We start from the raw sequence: 19,262 nt of genomic DNA on the forward strand, positions 1-19,262 counted from the left end.
AGAGGGAACCTTCAAATTCATCTGGTCCCACATTTCCAAATTATCAGTATGTAAATCCCAGGAATAAATGGAGTTTCACTACTAGAAAGACTAACTAATAACAATAATGTATTCTGTGGATGAATTTGGGGAGGTCTCCTTTCCTTTCCCCTGCAGAAAAGCTATAATGTATGGAGTGCATGCCCTCAGTCCTACCTTCTATACACCCTCTGTATGGAGCTGCTTTTCTCCATCTCTTCTGTCATCTCCCCATCTAAACTGCCATCATCTCTCACCTGGACCACACAACAGCCTCCTAACAGGATACCCCAATCCATTCCTGAACCCAGCAGTCCATTCTCCACATAGTAGGTAGGGTGCTGTATGTGTGTGCAAATCTAGTCATATTACTTCCCTTCCCAAACTCCTTCTGAGGGACATTAAGAAAATGAAAAGCACAGACTGGGGGAAACATTGCAAAATGTATTTTGGAAGCAGATGCTCAGTGCCACAGAGAAAAATTAGCATTGAGACAAAGGATCTTTCAGCAGTGCAATTTTTACTTCCTGGACTGCAGGAGGGGGGGTACTCTCACTAGCCATCTTGCCATAAGACTACAATGAACAAAGAGAAAAAAAAAACCATATTTATCTCTTATGCATTTGGGTTGTCCTCACTGCTGTGTCTGGTCTCCATTGGCTGGACCCAGACCTCACAATTTAAACTAAAATCTGATTGGCAGAAAACTTAAAACTTTTCAAAACAGGCAAAAGCAATGGAGAGCTGGGACAGGCCTGTGAGCATGTCCAGCACAGATATCTGGGTTAAGGTACAAGGACATAGAATGTACTACATGCCTGCAAGCATGTCATGTTTATCAGCTACATAAGATGGGGCTTAACAAAGGGTTATTAGCACACTTATGATTTATTCTTTAACAAGAAAGGAAACTTTAAAGAGGAACTTTTTTACATCCTACAGTGTACATCTAATAAACAATTTAAATTCAGGATATATAAAGAACTCTAATGATGAAAATAAGACTAACAACCCAATTAAAAAATGACCAAAAGATTTGACTAGACATGTGCAGGAGAGGGGAGGATAGCAGGCCTGATGTTGCTCTGCAGAAGGGTCTGCCTGTGGAGCTGGCCCTTGCCTGGCATCTGAGAACATGGCTTTTGGAATGTTACCTATGTTTCTAACTGATAAGGCTGTTTAGTCTTCCCAGGGCACTGAATCCTACCTTACCAGCTTGACTAAACTGTCTGTACAAACAGTATGATTTATGGTGCACATCTGCTTTTCCTCTAGGAGTTTGAAATTTCAGTAATCACGATTGGTCGTGTGGCAGAAGAGTCCCTATATCACTAGCCCACAAAAAATCTGGATGTTGAGTCTCAAGCAAAGCTCCTGGGCAAAAACAACATGCACTGTTGCTGCATTTCACTGCTGGAGAAGAAGCGTGTTCAGTGAAGACCCCACCCCAGAAGAGAGAACTTTAAAAGCCTACACCTGGATACCTCCATACTCTGTCTTATGTACCTTTCCTCCTGCTGCATGTTTTTTCACCATGATAACCATTGCATGGATGCAACTGCTGCCTCTGAGGTCTGTGAGTCCTTCAAGCAAGTCCCCAAACAAGATGTTTCACCAAAGAAGATACATCGATGAATATAATATACACATGAGGAGGTGCTCAACACTATTAGTCATTAGAGAAATACAAACCAGAACCACAATAAGATACCATTTTATACCCACTAGAATAATTAAAATCAATCTAGCAATCCACTCCTAGATGTCTATTAAAAAGAGATGGAATCCCATTACTTAGTATACACCCAAAGGACTATAAATCAGTCTATTATAAAGACACATGTACACTTATGTCTATTGCAGCACTGTTCACAATAGCAAAGGCTTGAAACCAACCCAAATGCCCATCAATGATAGACTGGCTAAAGAAAATGTGGCACATATACACCATGGAATACTATGCAGCCATAGAAAAGGATGAGTTCATGTCCTTTGCAGGGACATGGATGAAGCTGGAAACCATCATTCTCAGCAAACTGACACAAGAACAGAAAATCAAACACTACAAGTTCTTACTCATAAGTGGGTGTCGAACAATGAGAACACATGGACACAGGGAGGGGAACATTACACACTGGGGTCTGTTCAAGGGTGGGGGTCTAGGGGAGGGATAGCAAGGGGTACGGAGATTAGGGAGGAATAATAGGAGAAATACCTAATGTGGGTGATGGAGGGATGGAGGCAGCAAACCACCATGGCATGTGTATACCTATGCAACAATCCTGCAAGATATGCACATGTACCCCAGAACTTAAAGTAATATTTAAAAAAAAGAGAGAGATGAAAACACATGTCCACTCAGACTTGTAGGCAAACATCTATAGCAACATAATTTTTTGTAGTAAAACACAAGAAGCAATTCAAGTGTCCCTCAAATGGCAAATGTATAAACAAATGTATCATATCCATGCAATGGGATTCTGTTTAGCAGTTTTACAAAGGACTGGTGGTGCCTGCAGCAACGTGGATGAACTTCACAGAAGATACATATTAAATGATTCCACTCACATGAGATTTCTAGAAAAGCCAAAACTATAGAGGAAAAGCAGGTCAGTGCCTGGGAATGGGATTGGTAGTAAGCGGGCACAAGGAAATTTTGGGGGTGATAAAAATGTTCTAAAACTAGATTGTGATGATGGTTGTACAACTGTATAAACTTACTAAGGCTCATCAAACTGTGCACATAAAATGGGTAGATATTGTATTATGTAAGTAACACCTTAATTAAGGAGTTTAGAAGAAAAATCTCAGGCCAGGTGCAGTGGCTCACACCTGTAATCCCAGCACTTTGGGAAGTCAAGGCAGGTGGATCATGGGGTCAGGAGTTCAAGACCAGCCTGACCAATATGATGAAATCCCGTCTCTACTAAAAATACAAAAATTAACAGGGTGTGGTGGTGTGTGCCTGTAGTCACACGCTCAGGAGGCTGAGGCAGGAGAATCACTTGAACCCAGGAGGCAGAGGTTACAGTGAGCCAAGATCATGCCACTACACTCCAGGCTGGGCAACAGAGCAAGACTCCATCTCAAAAAAAAAAAAAAAAGAAAGAAAGAAAAATCTTCCTATGCTTCTCCTGCTTCCACTTAGGTGAAGACGCGGCTCCTCATGGGGTGGCCACCTCTCCCCTCCAGCTCTTTCTCTGTCTGCTCCATCCATGAGGCTTTCTCCAGTTTCTCACCGCACTCTCCTGTGAGTGCTCCAGCAGGTGCTGCTCCCTCTCCCTGGCATGCTTTCTTGCTTCTCCACTTCTTTAGGATAAACTCCGAGTCTTCTTCAGCTCTCCACCTCAAGTCACATCTCACAGGAAGCCTCTCTGGCTCTGCCCACTGCACTCCTAGCTCCCTGCCCTTCGCCTCGGGGACACTCGTGAAACTATTGACTCTTCTCCTAAGCACAGCTTCTGGCTCACAGAGGTGCTCAGTAAATATTTCACAAAGTAATGTCTGAATAAGCATCTGAACAGTTCTGAGAAGCCCATGATAAACATGTTTACCTTTATGTAAACCAGTGTATTTGAGGCACGTTTTCACAAAGAACACCTACTCTAGGTTTTGTTTTGTTTTATTTCATTTTGTTTGTTTTGCTTTGTTTTATGTAAAACGGAGACTCTCTGCTGCCTAGGCTGGAGTGCAGTGGCGCGATCTCGGCTCACTGCAACCTACCACTCCCGGGAAGAACCCTTTTTATACACATATAATGTTGTTTGATAATAGGTGCAACACGATATTCAGAAGACTAGTTCAGGAAATTCTTGCCTAAAGTTTTTTTCTAGTTTTTTTCCTGCTACAAACTGCTGCAATAAACACTCTTATGAGTAAACCCTTAGAAGCTAGTGCTTTTGTCAGATGGATTCCCAGGAGTGGTTATTGCTATATCAAGTGGTGTGTGTACATTTTATTCTAATCGATGTTACCAGACTGTAGAGAGTAGATTTTAAGTTGATTTAAAAAAAAAAAAAAAAAAAGCAGAATCCCATAGAGCTGCTAAAATTCTCATTTCCTTATTCCTTTGCAGAGAATCTCCTTCATTATCTTTGATTCAAACCTAAGCAAGATCTATTTCTTTATTTCAGCAGGTAAGCTATGATGAAGAATTTCAGGAATTCATTTGCCACAGAGAGATAGCAATTCACGGGCAAACATTGTTCCTGGCATTTGCTGGGTGCCTAAGTCAAGGATTATTTTTAATTATTGGCAAAAAGGAACTCTTCAAACTGCCTAAATAAAGGAGGTGGGAGCATCAGGTATCATAAGCATGTCTAGAATGGAAGGACCCAAGGACAAGACACATATACAGGTTTCAGGAGAACTGGGAAAAAGGAAGAAATTGAAGTTTCCTCCTCTCTCCCCCTCTCTCTCCCTTCTCCTCCTCCTCTTCCTTTCTCTTTCCCTCTCCTTTCTTCCCTCCTTCCTCTTCCCCTCTTTCTCACTCTTCTTCCCTTTACCTGTTTCTTCCTCTCTCTCTTATTTCTCTTCTCTCTCCTCTCTCTCTATATCTATCTATCTATCTATCTATCTATCTATCTATCTATCTCTCTCTCCCCCTACCCAGCAGCCTTAACACCTGTGCCCATGTGACGTTCCCCCTTCACCCTTCATCTCAGTGTCATGATTCCAAATTCCTAGAGATACTCCCTGAATGGACTTGTTCATCCTTGCCCATGTGGCCATGACTGGCAGGTTGGGGCCATATGTTTCTTCTTCAAACTGAGCCAGTGACATTTCTGTACAGGGGAAGAGTAAGTAGGAAGGAAGGAAATGATAGGCACCTCCAACACTAGAGTAAGTGCCCCTTAAGTCACAAAATAACCCGGCATTTTGTGCATATATCTCTTTACTCCTGTTTTGCTGGAGGCAGTGAACTAGGACGCATGCTGGTGGTCGAAGCACACCACTGGAGGAAAGGAAAGCTGGCAGGGATGGCACCTGCATGTCACCCACTCTTCACTCTCCTCCTTCCACTGAGGAGGACCTGAGCCTGGCTGGTTGGGCAGAAGCTGGCCCTGGATGAGCCTGACTTCCACAGAGGAGAGCAGAGGAAAGGGACTAAAGCTGCCTGGTGAGCCACGACCTTCAGCCTGATTCTGCAGAGAAACCAGGGCCCTCCTGCCCAAGAGGCTGTCTGAGCTAAGGACTGGGAGCATCGAGCCAGCGTGGGGGCCCAGCCCTCTGCAATAGCCCCAGAGCCCTGTTTCCTCCCTTATAACCTCTCTGGGAACCCTAACATGGCCAAAACAACTGGCTTGTTGAAAAAGCACAGCGAATTTATACAAATGGATGTTTGTGAGGATTGTGTGGATTTTCATCTCATCTCGAGATGTTATCTTATCTTTCCCAACCAGTGCCCTGCACCTCCTTCCCATCCAAGCTGGAGGAGAGCCTCTCCTCTTTGCTCCTGCGCCCCTGTGCATCCCCAGTCATGTCCCCACTTATCCTGGTTGCCCTGTGTCCATGGCTGTTCCCTTGGCCTGACTGTGCACCTGGTGAGAGCAGGGGCTGTGTTGGAACCAGCTCAGCGTCTCACAGCATGCAGACCAAATGCCCCATGGAGCGGCTTCTGGATAGTCTGGTGAAGGCCTGGTGTCCACTCCCCTGTCCTAACAACATCCTGACTTCCTTTTAACAGCTTTTCTTCCTCATCTGGTGGAGCACTGCTGCATGCTCATTCCCAGCTTTGAAATCTGAAGTACAGCAACAGACAGAGAAAGAATGAAGTTCATTCTAGTGGCCATGTTCTAACCAGAACCCAGTAAGAGGTCACACTTGTTTTTCTTATTTCCCTCCCAAAAATGTTGTTTAGTGCTTGACAAGCCATCTAATTAATTTTCTTATTTCTTAAGGTCTCCAGAATCTGTTTCTGTTCTTCACATCTTAAATAGAAAGAAGGGTAGGGAGATATAGGAAGAAAAGGAGGGAGGAAAGGAAGGACGGAGGAAGGGAGAGAGGGAAGAATGGAGGGAGGGAGGGAAGGAAGGAGGGTGGAAGGGAGGGAGAGAAGGAACGGAGGGAGGGATGAAGGGAGGGAGGGAAGGAAGGGAGGGAAGGAGGGAGGGAAGGAGGAAGGGAGGGAGGAAGGAAGGGAAGGAGAGAGGGAGGAAGGGAGGGAGAGAAGGAAGGGAGGGAGGGAGGAGGAAGGGAAGGGAGGGAGGGACGGAGGGAGGGAGGGAGGGAGGGAGGGAGGGAGGGAGGGAGGGAGGGAGGGAGGAAAGGAGGGAAACTAACTCAAACCCTGAGTGAGTGGACGGATAAAATAAGACCATGGCCCAGCTGGAAAGCCTGCTCTCAGCAGGGCAGAAGTGGATAGTGGTGGCGGTTGCTGTGACGAGCAATACTGTCTTTCTGGAACAGTCAGACCAAGCGCACACATTCACATCTATGTTAACCCTGGGCCAGCCATGGAGATGATTTCAGAAAATTCTCCCTAGACTTCACAAATGTCATCAGGCCCATGGTGTCCTCTGCCATTTAATGACTAATTGACACCTACTAAGCTCCTGCTAATAGAGACAGGAAGTCCACGGCCCCGGCCCTCAGATTGCCAGGGTCAGAGTGCAGGGTAGCGGCCAGGGCAACTGAGCAAGAAAGATGTCAGGACTCAGGTTCCCAGCATGCAGAGAGCATGAGACTCACCTGCAGAGCCTGGTAAAGATGCCATCTGCTGGGCCCATCTAGACTGTGATTCAGTAACTGGGCTTTACCAACACCTCAGGACTCTGAGGCAAATGGTCTCTCTTTAGAAGACACTGAGAATTGAGAGAAGGAAGAAATGCAGGTAGGCTTGCCCTGGCGGCAGCAGACAGCTTGGCCTCTGACTGAACCTCTGCAGAGCTCCTAGGGATGGAGCACATCTGCCCTTCACCCCCTCCCAAGTTAATTCCTCCCAGAATATCTTCATATTGTGCTGCTGTCACTCTGGTGTCAAATGCATTCAATAGTTTCTCATCAAAAAGGCCTCGACAAAAAGGCCTGGCTTCTCAGTCAACCTTTGAGCCTCTGAATCTCATCACCCCCTTTCGCTCCTGTCTGCTCTCTAGTTGTTAATCCATGAACCCTCTCCCCTGAACATCTTGAGCTCTCTGTCACTGTAATGGATCACAGGTCTCCCACCTCACAATCTTTGCCCATACCGTTTCTCTGCTCTGGAATGCACACCCCTCTCCTCTTATCCTCTCTTAGTACCATTCAGCCCTTGAGACCCCCTCAAGCCCTGTGTCTTCCAGAAAGCTCCCCCTCCCGACTCTGTTCCCCCTCCTCTGACCTCGCAGCTCTATATTAGACACCTGAGGCTGATGTGGGGGTTCTCTGCCTCTGAATCAGAGAACGCCAGAGAGTCCATGAGGAGAAATCCATTTACACTGCCTGATCTGGAAAGACTGGAGTGAAATGGGGTGGTGCGGGCAGAGTTCCAGAGCAAGCCTGAGTTGGACTCTCAGGTCTCCAGACCATGGCATCAATTCTCAGGGCACACCGGGCATCCTGACCCAACCGTAAGCTCTAAGTTGACCCACTGTGTCCTTGCTTCCTCACCCTGGTCCTCCCTGAGCCCCTTTCTGGGCTCCTGTCTTCTCTCTGCCTCATGTGGCACAGTGCCCACCTGCCTTCAGGTGCATTGTGCTTGCCTGGGCATCCAGAGGTCCAAACAAAATGGTTTCCTTAGTCCCTCAAGAGGACCCTAGACTGAGAAATCACCAACTGAAAGGTGTGAATTCAGCAAAGATCACACCCTATCCCACACCTCCAAGGACGCAGCCCAAATAAATGACTACAGGATGTGGCTATAACAGAAAGGAGTGTGGGCTTTGGAATCACACAGAACTGGATTAGAATTACGGGGTTTTGACTTGGAACTATGTCTGCAGCCTTCAGCCAATTACTTACTCTCTCCAGATTTCACTATTTACATCTGTAAAAGGGTGACGAGAACGCCTATCCAGCAGTGTGGTTCAAGGATCAAATTAGATAATATATGCAACACGTTTGTCACACGGTGACCACCCAGACAGTGGCTAGGATCATCCTTGTCATGGTCTGCATCAGGCTTTATGAAAAAAACATTCTGGATCTTTCTCTGATGCTCATGATAATCTATTCCAGAGCCGCTGTGTCTTGCCTGGGGCCCTTCCACACCCATTATCTGGTCTGCCAAGGAAAATGAAGGCAAGTATTTTGGCAAGGGCCCTGGGAGCCTAAGTGCAGACACAATTCTTTTAAGTGGAGATGGGCAGGATTTTGAATATGCTACTCCCTTGAGTCAGTCAGCTTTTGTTGTGTAATGAACCACTCCAAAATTAAGTGATCTAAAATCAGAGCCATTTATTATTTTTCATGAGTCTAACAGTTAGCTGGTGCCTCTGGGCCAAGATCAGCTGATCTTGCCTAGGCACACTTACATGTACAGTGGTGACCAGTGGCGGTCTGGGGTAATGTGGGTGGCTGAGCCATGCGTCTGTCACCCGTCAGAGCAGCCAGGTACGTTCACTGGAAGCAGGTAGTAGTGTCCCAAGTGTCTGACAACAGAAGCTGCAGGCGTCTGGAGGCTATGCCCAAAACCTATGCAATTAATTGCTTCCACCACAAATTCTACTGGTCAAAGCAAGTCATGAGGCCAGCCCAAACTCAAGGGGTGGGAAAACATACCCCATGTCCTGATAAGAAGAGCGGCAAAGCATTGTGATTTATGGCCACTTCTGTAATCTACGCAGACCTCAAGTATTTCTCTGCATTGCTTATGGTTTGTAATTGTGCACTGCAGTAAAAAACAAAAACCAAAACTCTGTTTTAAAATAAAGATGGATGGATGGTTGGAAGGAAGGACAGGAGGATATCTGTTAGATGCGCAATGCTCTATATGAATGAGTGAGTGTGTAGATAAGTGAATGGGTAGGCAGTGGGACAATTTTTGTGGAGGTATATTATGTGGGTAGATAAAAGGAGGTTGCTGTAATAGATGGTGGATTTGTGGCTGGGTGGAAAGGCAACCTTCACACCCTACTCTCATCCCTATAGCCCTGGAGCATAGTGGCACAAGAACAAGACAGCTGTGCCTGTCATTGTATGAGTCCTGGCCATCTCCTGGCAAGCAAAACCCTACCCTCTCCCTCCCGTACCCCCACGGTATGCTTCATTCCTGCTGTGCTGGCTGGCTTGCCAAAGAGGCTCACTTACACAACCTTATTTCCATAACCACATTTCTCTCCTCTTCTTCTGTTCCTTGTGGTGACACTCCTGTGCTTAAACCTTTTCCGTGGCTCCCGATTTTCTACAGGATGGAATCCAAGTATCTTGATAATACCTGTAAGGCTCTCCATTGCCTGGCCCCGCCTGTCTCTCCAACATTTTCTCCCAGCGTGTTGGACCGTCTCATCCCTCCTGCCCCCCACTGCTCCCCATTTGCTGTGCTGAGCCACATTTGATTATTCCACTTTCCCTGAAGATGCCAGCTTCCCTATGTCCTCAACCACCGTCTTAACCTTGAAGCACATTTTACAATCCTCTCCTTGTTACATTTCTATCTCCCACTGGACTTTGACTTCCTCGGGATTGTGTCTCATTCATGGCACTGCCCTCAGCATCTAGCCCAGTTCCAGGCACCCAGAAAGTGCCCAGAAGTGTTTGCTGAAAGGATTCATAAGCTCACAGCTTTGGCACCTTCCCCTAGTTCTCTCAATGAGTATCCGTTTTAAGCTCATGTTACTCTATGTCCAGCTCTTGACCAGGTGCTGAAAGGAATACAGAGGAATTTAAGACACAGTCACTAGCCACGAAGCATTGACAGTCTGGGTGGAGGAGCTGAAGCAGGTGTAGACAAGCACTCACGCATGAGAAATATCTCTGTCCACCTAAGGTAGTACAAGCAGCACAGGTGGAAGAGCCAGGGCTCTCAGGATTCAGAGTGGAGATCATGGTAAAATGGAAACACAAGGACCTTGGTGAGTGGAGAATAAAGAGAACATGGAGAATATTTGGGCCAGGGGCTCACGCCTGCAATCCCAGCACTTTGGGAGGCCAAGGCAGGAGGATCACCTTAGGTCAGGAGTTCGAGACCAGCCTGGCCAACATGGCAAAACCCCGTCTCTACTAAAAGTACAAAAATTAGCCAGGCATGGTGGCGCACACCTATAATCCCAGCTACTCAGGAGGCTGAGGCAGGAGAATTACTTGAGCCCAGGAGGCAGAGGTTGCAGTGAACTGAGATTGTGCCACTGTACTCCAGCCTAGCAGAACGAGACTCCGTCTCAAAAAACAAAACACACACACACACAAAAAGAGAAGATGGAGAACATTTGGGCCAGGGGATCTACACTAATAAGACTAGACTGTGAGTGCACAGAAGACAAAGCCACCAGCACGAGATGGTAATGAAAAGGGAAGTGAGCATAGGGCTGGGAAAAGATGCTGGGGCTGGAGAGTGGAGGGACAAGGAAGAGAAGGAAACTGAGTCCTCAAAACTACCCTGTGAGGGTGATGGCTCAGAGACATTGTTTGACTGACTGACCCAAAACCACACAACTAGAGAACGGTGGTCCTGGGCTAACACCAGGCTGGCTCTAACACCCAGCTCTGTTCATTGCACAGGACTCTATCACTCCAGAGGCACTGGGGCTTAATAAATATTATCATAATGCTACTTGGAATGTGTTCTCTGTTCCTGAATCAATGTGCTCCTGGCCTATTCCTTATCTTTTTGGAAGTACAGACTCTCCACAAGCTGCCTAAACATCGTGTTTATCCTGTGCTGCTTCCAAGGAGACAGGACAGATACTAAGGCCTTGAGGCTAACTCTGAAGGGATGACCTTGGCACACTCCTCGAGGCCACCCCTCTTGGTCACAAGTCAGCATGAGCCCTGATCTGGATTCACTCACAGGGAAGGCCTTAGAGGACTCAGTCCCCTGCTTCCTGGAAATCAATACGTGTTTGACCAGCTGCTTCCCTTTCATCTCTTCATTGTACAATTCTGCCCCAAGAACACAAAAACATTTCTATGGCAAGATTTGTTCTTTTTAAATCTGGCCAGTGCCTCACTAAGGTGCATTAATCTTTAACTGTTTATAGATTTTTCTGCTTAGAATGTATGCCCTGTGCTTTCATTTCACTTGGGGATTCAAGTTCTACTCCCATACTGATGATGACTTAGGAGACTTATTTTCTCTCTGGGATTTCCCTCTGCAGGCTCATTTATCAAATCTAGCAGGCCAGGATCCCATGGATCTCTGCTTCATTCTGGAAACAATACGTATTTAAGACCTTGGGCTTTAGGATCAGACAGAGCCAGACACAAACTGATTCCCCAGCCCTGCCACTCTACCCATGTGACCTTGAGCAAGTTATAAAATCTCTCTAAACCTCATTCTCTTCTGAAAGTGAAGGCCCAATGGAGTATTATCTTACCCAGGATTCTATAATCAGCACAAAGCCCATAAATGGTCATAACAATTACTTTTGCAAAGTCTTTAACTTATGCAAGGACTCCCATCTCATCCCACCCTCCCATCTCCCCTTTTCTTCCAAGGGTAGCTACCTGCTCTTCCTCTATTCACCTTATAGGACCACCTGCAATTGTCCCTCACCCATTGCCCCGATTAGCTCAATAAGAGGGTGCAGTGTGAAATACACAAAACTAGGCTGTAAATGTATATAATTCATATCTTTTTCAAATTTACTACTAGCAAAAATACATTTTAAGAGTTAAACCAAAGTGAAAACACAAAATTGATAAATTTTCTGGTAAGTCTTAAGCCCTCAAGGCCCAAGTACACCAAGTACTTGAGAAAGACTACTCAATGTAAGAGATTAAAAAAAAAAAATCCTTCCCCACACTCATCATTGGCTCAATGACTCTATGGAAAGCAAAACAAGCAGCCATGTGGATTAAGAATCTGCTACACCTCTGCTCTATCTAAAACCAACTTGGCAATGGCTGCTCCTAGTTGCCAAACTTCTCAGATAGCCTCTTCTACCTCCTATTTCAGTCCTTTTATGGGCATGTCATGGGGTGGAGAGGCTGACTGGCCTCCAGCAGGCAGATAAATTATACTGACCCTTACCCCAACTTTCAGTCACTCTAATATAACAAAACTGTCATTGACATCTCACTTAAAAATTCCTTTAGTAATTGCTTCTGACTAAAAAACATTCCTAGATCACTGTCATGACATCAGAAGGGACAGAATCACGACATTCTCAGTTGTTTCATCTCTGATGTCTCTCGCAGGTTGAAATGGCCACTTAAAGACTGAAATAAGATTGAAATTCAAAGGCTGTTTCTGATTTCCTATCAGCTATGCCACTACCTGAGATGCTGTCTCTCAGCTGATCCAGCACGGTGAGCAACCATCCTGTTTGGCATCCATAACCCTACCATCCCCCTAGTCCCACTATCTGGGTTGGTGGGCCTCTGAGACTCATAAGGTCTTCACCCCCAAGATAGGGCTTTCAGGAGACAAGGCATGTTCTCTCTGGCACAACCTTGGAACTCATGTGTGGGCTTCCACCAGCCAATGGGTAACCCATATCCCCACCCCACATGTATGCTTGCCCCATTGAAACCACAGTATTCCACAGGACTCATGCGTCATCCTCCAGGACGCACTTCCCTTGCAAAGAGATTGATGTCTATAGCACTGCAGGATCGGAGAGGTGAGACCCAGGTATATTTGCAGAAGGATGCTAGGCTAGGCGAGTAGGCTGGGATAGATAAAGTAGAAGGTGTTCTGTTTTTCACAAAACTGACACAATCAATAGAAGCTGCCTCATTGAGTGCCTGGATCTGCCCACTGAACCATGTTGTCATCACCGTGGGCAGGATCCTTGCCAAGTTCCACCTGCCGAACTACCCTTTCCAAGGTGCCCTAGCCATCTAGTGGTAATACAGAAGAGTCTACCACATGAGCCTATGGCGGAATAGCAGGAAGGCATGTGAAAAATGGCCCTCCTTCCCTAAAACTGCACCCTGACATGACTTAGTGGGGAGCCCACCGAGATGGTGGATAGATATAGCTGCTCATGGGGCCACCTCCCATCTCCCCAGATCCTGGGAGACACTGCTCTACTCAGAGCCCTAAGCCTGGTACATATGGCATTTCTGGTAGCATGTTACACTGGGCAGCCATTCACATGACATAACATCCAGGAATAAGAACTGCAAATAGAATTTATAAATACAATCTAATAAAACAAACCCAGAAGTCATATTTGTGCTTAGTAGTTGCATCCCACGCTGATAATTATTCACATGTGCAGAGGAGATTAATTGAGGCTTTTATAGTGCTGGCTAAATAAGAAAATGACTACTCACTTTTTGGTATCAGAACCCTTCCCCAGTGCAAATGCAAATTACCCTGAGATACCCTTTTTCACTTGCAAAAATCCAAGAGTTTGACAACATCATCTGATGGGAAGGCTGTGAGGAAACAAATGCTTTCATACATTGCTGGTGGAAAAGCAAAACAATACAATTCTATGGAAGGAAAGTCAGCAATATCTAGCAAAAGTGCATTAGGTATTTGCCCTTTAACATAGCAATTCCACTTCCAGGAATCTATTCCAAAGACACACTGGCAAAAATATAAAAAGACTTAACCCGCTCATTGCAGCACTGTTTTCTACAGGAAAAGACTGGAAACAACCTATGTGTCCATGAGTAGGAGACTGCTTCCATAACCTATAGTACATCCACAAAAAGGAGCGCCATGCAGCTGTAAAAGAGGAGGCAGCTCTCTGTATATTACCGTGGAATAATCTCCAGGATGTTTTCTTAAGCTAAAGAAAAATAGATGCTATGCTACCGTTTCCCAAAAGAGCAGAGCTGCAGATACATATTTAAATTTATATCTTGTAATGAAAGAATAAACCATAAAATAAAAGAGATAACCAATGATATTGTATAAAATTTTTTTGGATCCCAATTCAAACAAATATACTGGAAAAAAATGAGATAAGTGAACACTTGCTGGATATCTGATGACATCAGGAATTAATAATTTTTTTCTACTTATGATAATGTTGTGGTTACATTTCCAAAAAATGATTCCTTCTTAGAAGCAGTCATCTAAAGAAGTTGCAGTCCTATGCAATTTTATGTTCTCAGCAAGATAATCTCAGAGGGCCGCACCAAAGTGTGCCTGGAGAAAGAACTACCTTTGAATACCCACCAACCCAGACAGATAGAAGCAGATTATTACAGTGGAAGTGAGAACTTCCCAGTCAAACATGACTACCCCCTTTCCTTGTTTAGTACAGGAGGAATAAAAAATAAAAATTTAAATTTAAAAAGCCCAGCTTGCTGGGTAACACAGAAAAGCAAAATCCAGAAAAATAATTTCCTTTAGCTTTCCAGCCGAAAGTCATAAACTGGGACAGAAAGAAGGTTGAGATCACATTAAGGTCTTGCTTATTATATTGACTGACATTTTTATTACTGGAAAAGGATATTTTGTTGTTGTTGTTGTTGTTCCTTGGTATGGTAGGCAAAATAATGGTTCTCCCAAAGATGTTCATTTCTTAATCTCAAATAGGTTACCTTTTCAATGGCAAAAGGGACTCGAGTTGTGATTAAATTAAAGATCTATAGATGGAGAGGTTACCCTAGATTACATGGGTGGGCACAATGCAATCACCTGGGTACCTATACAAAGGCAAGAGAGTCAGAGAAGAAAATGTAAGGCAGGAAGCAACAGTCAGAATGAAGTAGCCATGAGCCAGGAAATGCAGGCAACATCTAGAAGCTGAAAAGGGCAAGGAAGACATTTTCCCCAGAGCCTGAGGCGGGAACGCAATTCTGCCAACACCTTGATTTCAGTCCATGAGACCCATTTCAGACTTCCGACTTTCAGAATCGTAAAAGTTCATGTTGTTTTAAGCTTTTAAAAAAATGAGTTATCTTTGGGAGATACTTTCTGAAATGTCCCCAGATGATATGACATCTGGTATTTGCCTCAAAATAATTTTGGAAATTGGGGAGTAGGTGGTGATATAGATGAAACGAGTTTGGCTATGGGTTAATAATTGTTGAAGCTAGGGAATGAATCCATGGTGGCTCAATATACTATTCTCCTTAAGTTTACATAGGTTCAAGATTTTCTGTAACAAAATAGCTAAGAAAGAGAGAGAACAAAAAAAGAGGAAGAGGAAGCCCATCTCTTGTACTGTATGTCATAATCTGAGAAACAAATATGTGATTAAATGAAGAGGGTCAGACAGAAAGTAGCTGACCCACTCTGCAGAACCATTTTCTACACAGAAATAAATCCACAGGCCTCCATCAAAAGCGGGTTGAAGATTCTGGGGCCTGTAGACATGGTGTCTCATTTGCATGTTTGAATATTCATGAACTCATCAAAAAGGAATGTCCTCAGTAGACCTCAGTGCCCCTCAGCCTCTGTGGCCTCTTGACAAGCTCTCTCACTCCCCCATGCAGGAAGGCAGCTTTGTTGGGGCCACTCTCATCCTTTCAGTCATTAACCTCACAGATGGCATGGTGACAGCTCAGAGACTGGAGCAGGGTCATTCTCCATAGCATAACTCCGGAGACATATTTGAATATGGGAAAAAGGAAGGTTTTACAGGTCTACAAGATAACAAAGATCCCTTGAGAAGAAAAGCAGGGGCGTGGTGGCCAGGGAAGCCAGATGATAAATATTTTCTTACAAGATGAGGGAGAAGTACCAGACCACCTGTCCCCTGCTAGGAGTGAATCTCTTGATGTGTGGCAGACCTGGCAGAGAGGGTGGAAGGAGACTGCAAGTCACCCCCTACCCCAGGGTCTTGAGAAAAATACCTTCTGGGGGGTGGGGACAGAGCCTTGGGTCTGTTTCAGGGCTCTCTGCTCCAACCTCATTGCCTTTGGGAAGCTCTGTACCCCAACAACTGGGGATAGAGCTTGATTTGCAGTGATATAAGCATAGGACTGCCCACCTCACAAAGCAGGCAATCAAGGCATCGTTTCATGGACATATTTGTTTCTCTTTTTTTTTTTTTTTTGAGACAAAGTCTCACTGCAACACCCAGGCTGGAGTGCAATGGCACGATCTCAGCTCACCCTAACCTCTGCCTCCCGGGTTCAAGCGATTCTCCTGCCTCAGCCTCCCAAGTAGCTGGACTACAGCATGTGCCACCATGCCCACCTAAGTTTTGCATTTTTAGTAAAGATGGAATTTCACCATATTAGCCAGGCTGGTCTTGAACTGCTGACCTCACCAGATCCACCCACCTCAGCCTCCCAAAGTGCTGGGATTATAGGGGTGAGCCACCATGCCCAGTTCGTGGACATATTTTTCTGAGCTCTGGTTTATTCCTGTGGAGTTGACTGATCAGCTGAAAAATGAAAAGTCACATTTCCTTCCTATCCTTACAGGGAGGGCCTACGGTGTCCCTGAGCTCCCCTCACTCTCCACCTTGGTTCTCTCCTCTCCTCCCCAACACAGAATTGTTCTTTGTGCCTGTCTATCTCACTCTACACACAGGCCAGGGTGATTTCTCACTGGCCTGGCTTTTCTTTGTGGCCTTGGGAGCTCTTTGGCCTCCAAATATTGGTTGTAGATCTCTAGTGCTCTTCTTTAAAGCTAATGAATGAAGCAAGCCCATTTAGGGATGCCTGCATGAATTGACATCTCTTTCTCTCAGTCATTAACAAGTCTGCCATTGCTTTGGCACTCTGGCACTCCATTGCTTATCTACCTCCTCAGTCCCCTGGACTATCCTCCCTTGTCTTCATCTCTCTGATCCTGGCTGTCCAAGATCAAGATCCAGCTAGAGCCTCACCCCCTCCAGGGAGCCCTCACTGATTGCAAGCCCACACAGACACCCTCCTTCTTCCTTATGTAATGTGTTCAGTTGCTCTTTCTTTGCTTCACACATCCTAAGTAACATCACCCCGGACAGAAAGGAACTCCAAAAAATACTCTTTGTTTCTAAATCAAGAATCAAATGGATTAAATTGAGCATAATAGAGTGGCTGAGGAAGGATAACTTTGATGGTACCTGATGCTTTGAAGAGCATTCCCCATTTCACCTCATTGGACTGATCTTAAAGCCCCAGAAGAGGGACACAAACCAGTACCCTTCTCTCTCCCGTGGCTTTTCCCTCCTTTCTACGGCTCCCCTGGCTCAAACAGCAGTGGGTCTGGAAAAGTAGTCAGTGCCATGCCTTGTAGATTCTTCATCCTTTGCTTCTCAGCACCCTGAGGGGTGGTCACAGTGTCCTCATTTCACAGATGCAACCGTGGCACGAAGAGACCAAGTATCTTATCCCAAATCATTCAGGTAGACAGTGACCAGCCTGCAGCAGAATAGGCATTCTGCCTGTAAAGTTTACCTATGCAACCTACCCCTTGCTGCAAGAAATAGCATAGCCACCAGGGGTTGTGCCTGGGAGGGCGCTCCTGGGAGGAGACCCACAAAAGCAGGAGCGTACTGACGCATTTGGAAGACTAGACAAAGAGGCAGACAGAAGCTGAATGAAACCAGCTGAATTAAGTGCTATATGTTCAGCCGACCAGCTCAGAAACGTGAGGTCAGGTGAGCAGGAGTTGTCCAACGTGCTCAGAGGAGGGAGGAGTGGAAGGCTTGCGGTTCTTTGGGATAGACAAGAAGAACTGGAGAGGTGGGCAGGCCTCTGTCTCGGGCATGAAGGGGCCACTTGAAGCATAGAGAGAGCCAGAACTGACTGGCCTCTGCTTTGTGCCAGGCCCTATGCTGGGCATTTGGCATAAACCATCTCAGGAGATTCAGCACAAAGGAAGAAGTTTGGGGAGGATGAGAAATTTGGTTAGCTGGGCTGGATGGCATCAGAGAAGAAGAGTTTAGACTAGTTGGAAATTACCAAGGAATGGCCAGTTCACTGCGTAAGCCTTTGACTGATGCTCTGTTCTGGTGAGTCAGGACAACAAGGAAGCCCAGAGCATGGCTGACCCTGGTGAGTTGCCTTAGAGAACCCAGGCCAGGCTCCATCCATCCCTGCAGAGCTGTCTTACTGCACCTTCAGGTTGGAAGGACTGGGATAGGTTGCCCTGAGAGTCCAGCCAAGATGAGCCCTGGGCTGGCTCGGAAGGGACATAGAGCCAGTGATTGTGTGAACAACGGATGACCTGACCATCCCAGAGCCAGACAAAGATGCAGTGGGGAACAGGGGCAGAATGGCGGGAACAGCTGTCTAGAGCAGTGGCTGTCAACCAGGGCTGGTTCACCCACCACCCACACCCCAGGGCCTTTGACAATATCTGGAGACATCTTTGTGTGTAGGTGCCCCTGGGATCTGGTGGGGAGGGGCCAGGGATGCCACTAAACATCCTATAATACATAGGGGAGCCCCCCACAACAAAGACTTATGTGGCCCAGAATGTCAGTAGCATAGAGGTTAAGAAACCATAGCGTAGAGTAAGAGGGTGAGAAGGGCTGAAACCCAAGTCCCTGCCTGGGAGGAAGCTGCCTCTAACCCAAGGAAGAGGCTTCTTCTAATTCAGCCTGCACTGTGAGAATACACGTGAGCCCCAGGGAGGCAGCCTGGGGAAGGTGATGCTAGAGGGGAAAAAAACGTATCTGTCACTTAGGCTGTGATTTGTGCAAAAAAGCAATTTAAAAAAGAGGTTGTTAAAAAGAGGGTCAAAAAGTCAGCCCACATGATTATGTCATCTCCTTGGTGGCAAATACAGCTGTGTTAAAACTCTATGACATACCCACACAGGTGGAAAAGGAGATGTGATCAAAGATTTTCATTGCAGTACTGCCTTTAATAGTGAAAGATCGGAAACAATGTAGTTTGTCCGTCAGGGGACAAGCTGGGTAAGCAATGGAATATACCGCAAAATAATGGGGATGCTTTTTATGTACAATTATGGAAAGGTCTCCAGAATATATTAAGTGAATAAAGCAAAGTGCAGAACGCCATGGAGTACAGTGCGGCCATTAGGTAAAACGGGAGGAAACATTAATAAAGAGTCTATTGCTTACATTTGCATAAAGCAGCGGCTCTCAAAGTTGATTGTGCGTCAGAATCACCCAGAAGATTTTTTTAGCCACATGCACTTCAAATAACATCAGCCTTTTTTGTTTGTTTGAGAGAGAGAAAGAGGGAGAGAGTCTTGTTCTGTCGCCCAGGCTGGAGCTCAATGGCACAACTCCAGCTCACTGCAACCTCCACACCCCCGGGTTCAAGCGATTCTTCTGCCTCAGCCTCCTGAGTAACTG

The 19,262-nt window shown here is 45.8% G+C and overlaps 1 protein-coding gene and 1 long non-coding RNA gene across 2 annotated transcripts in view; one reads left to right on the plus strand and one right to left on the minus strand.

Annotated features, from left to right (window-relative positions):
• LOC144579916 (uncharacterized) overlaps positions 1-19,262 on the minus strand; it is a 166,976-nt gene that overhangs the window by 17,875 nt on the left and 129,839 nt on the right. The window lies entirely within an intron of this gene.
• The window catches only part of RBP1 (retinol binding protein 1), a 31,664-nt gene continuing 25,048 nt past the window's right edge, over positions 12,647-19,262 (plus strand). The window contains exon 1 of the mRNA XM_078354999.1: positions 12,647-12,716. Within this exon, the coding sequence (XP_078211125.1) occupies positions 12,647-12,716 (70 nt within the window). The remainder of the gene's footprint in view (positions 12,717-19,262) is intronic.

This window comes from Callithrix jacchus, chromosome 17 (genome assembly GCF_049354715.1).
Source record: "Callithrix jacchus isolate 240 chromosome 17, calJac240_pri, whole genome shotgun sequence".
NCBI classification, from domain to species: domain Eukaryota; kingdom Metazoa; phylum Chordata; class Mammalia; order Primates; family Cebidae; genus Callithrix; species Callithrix jacchus.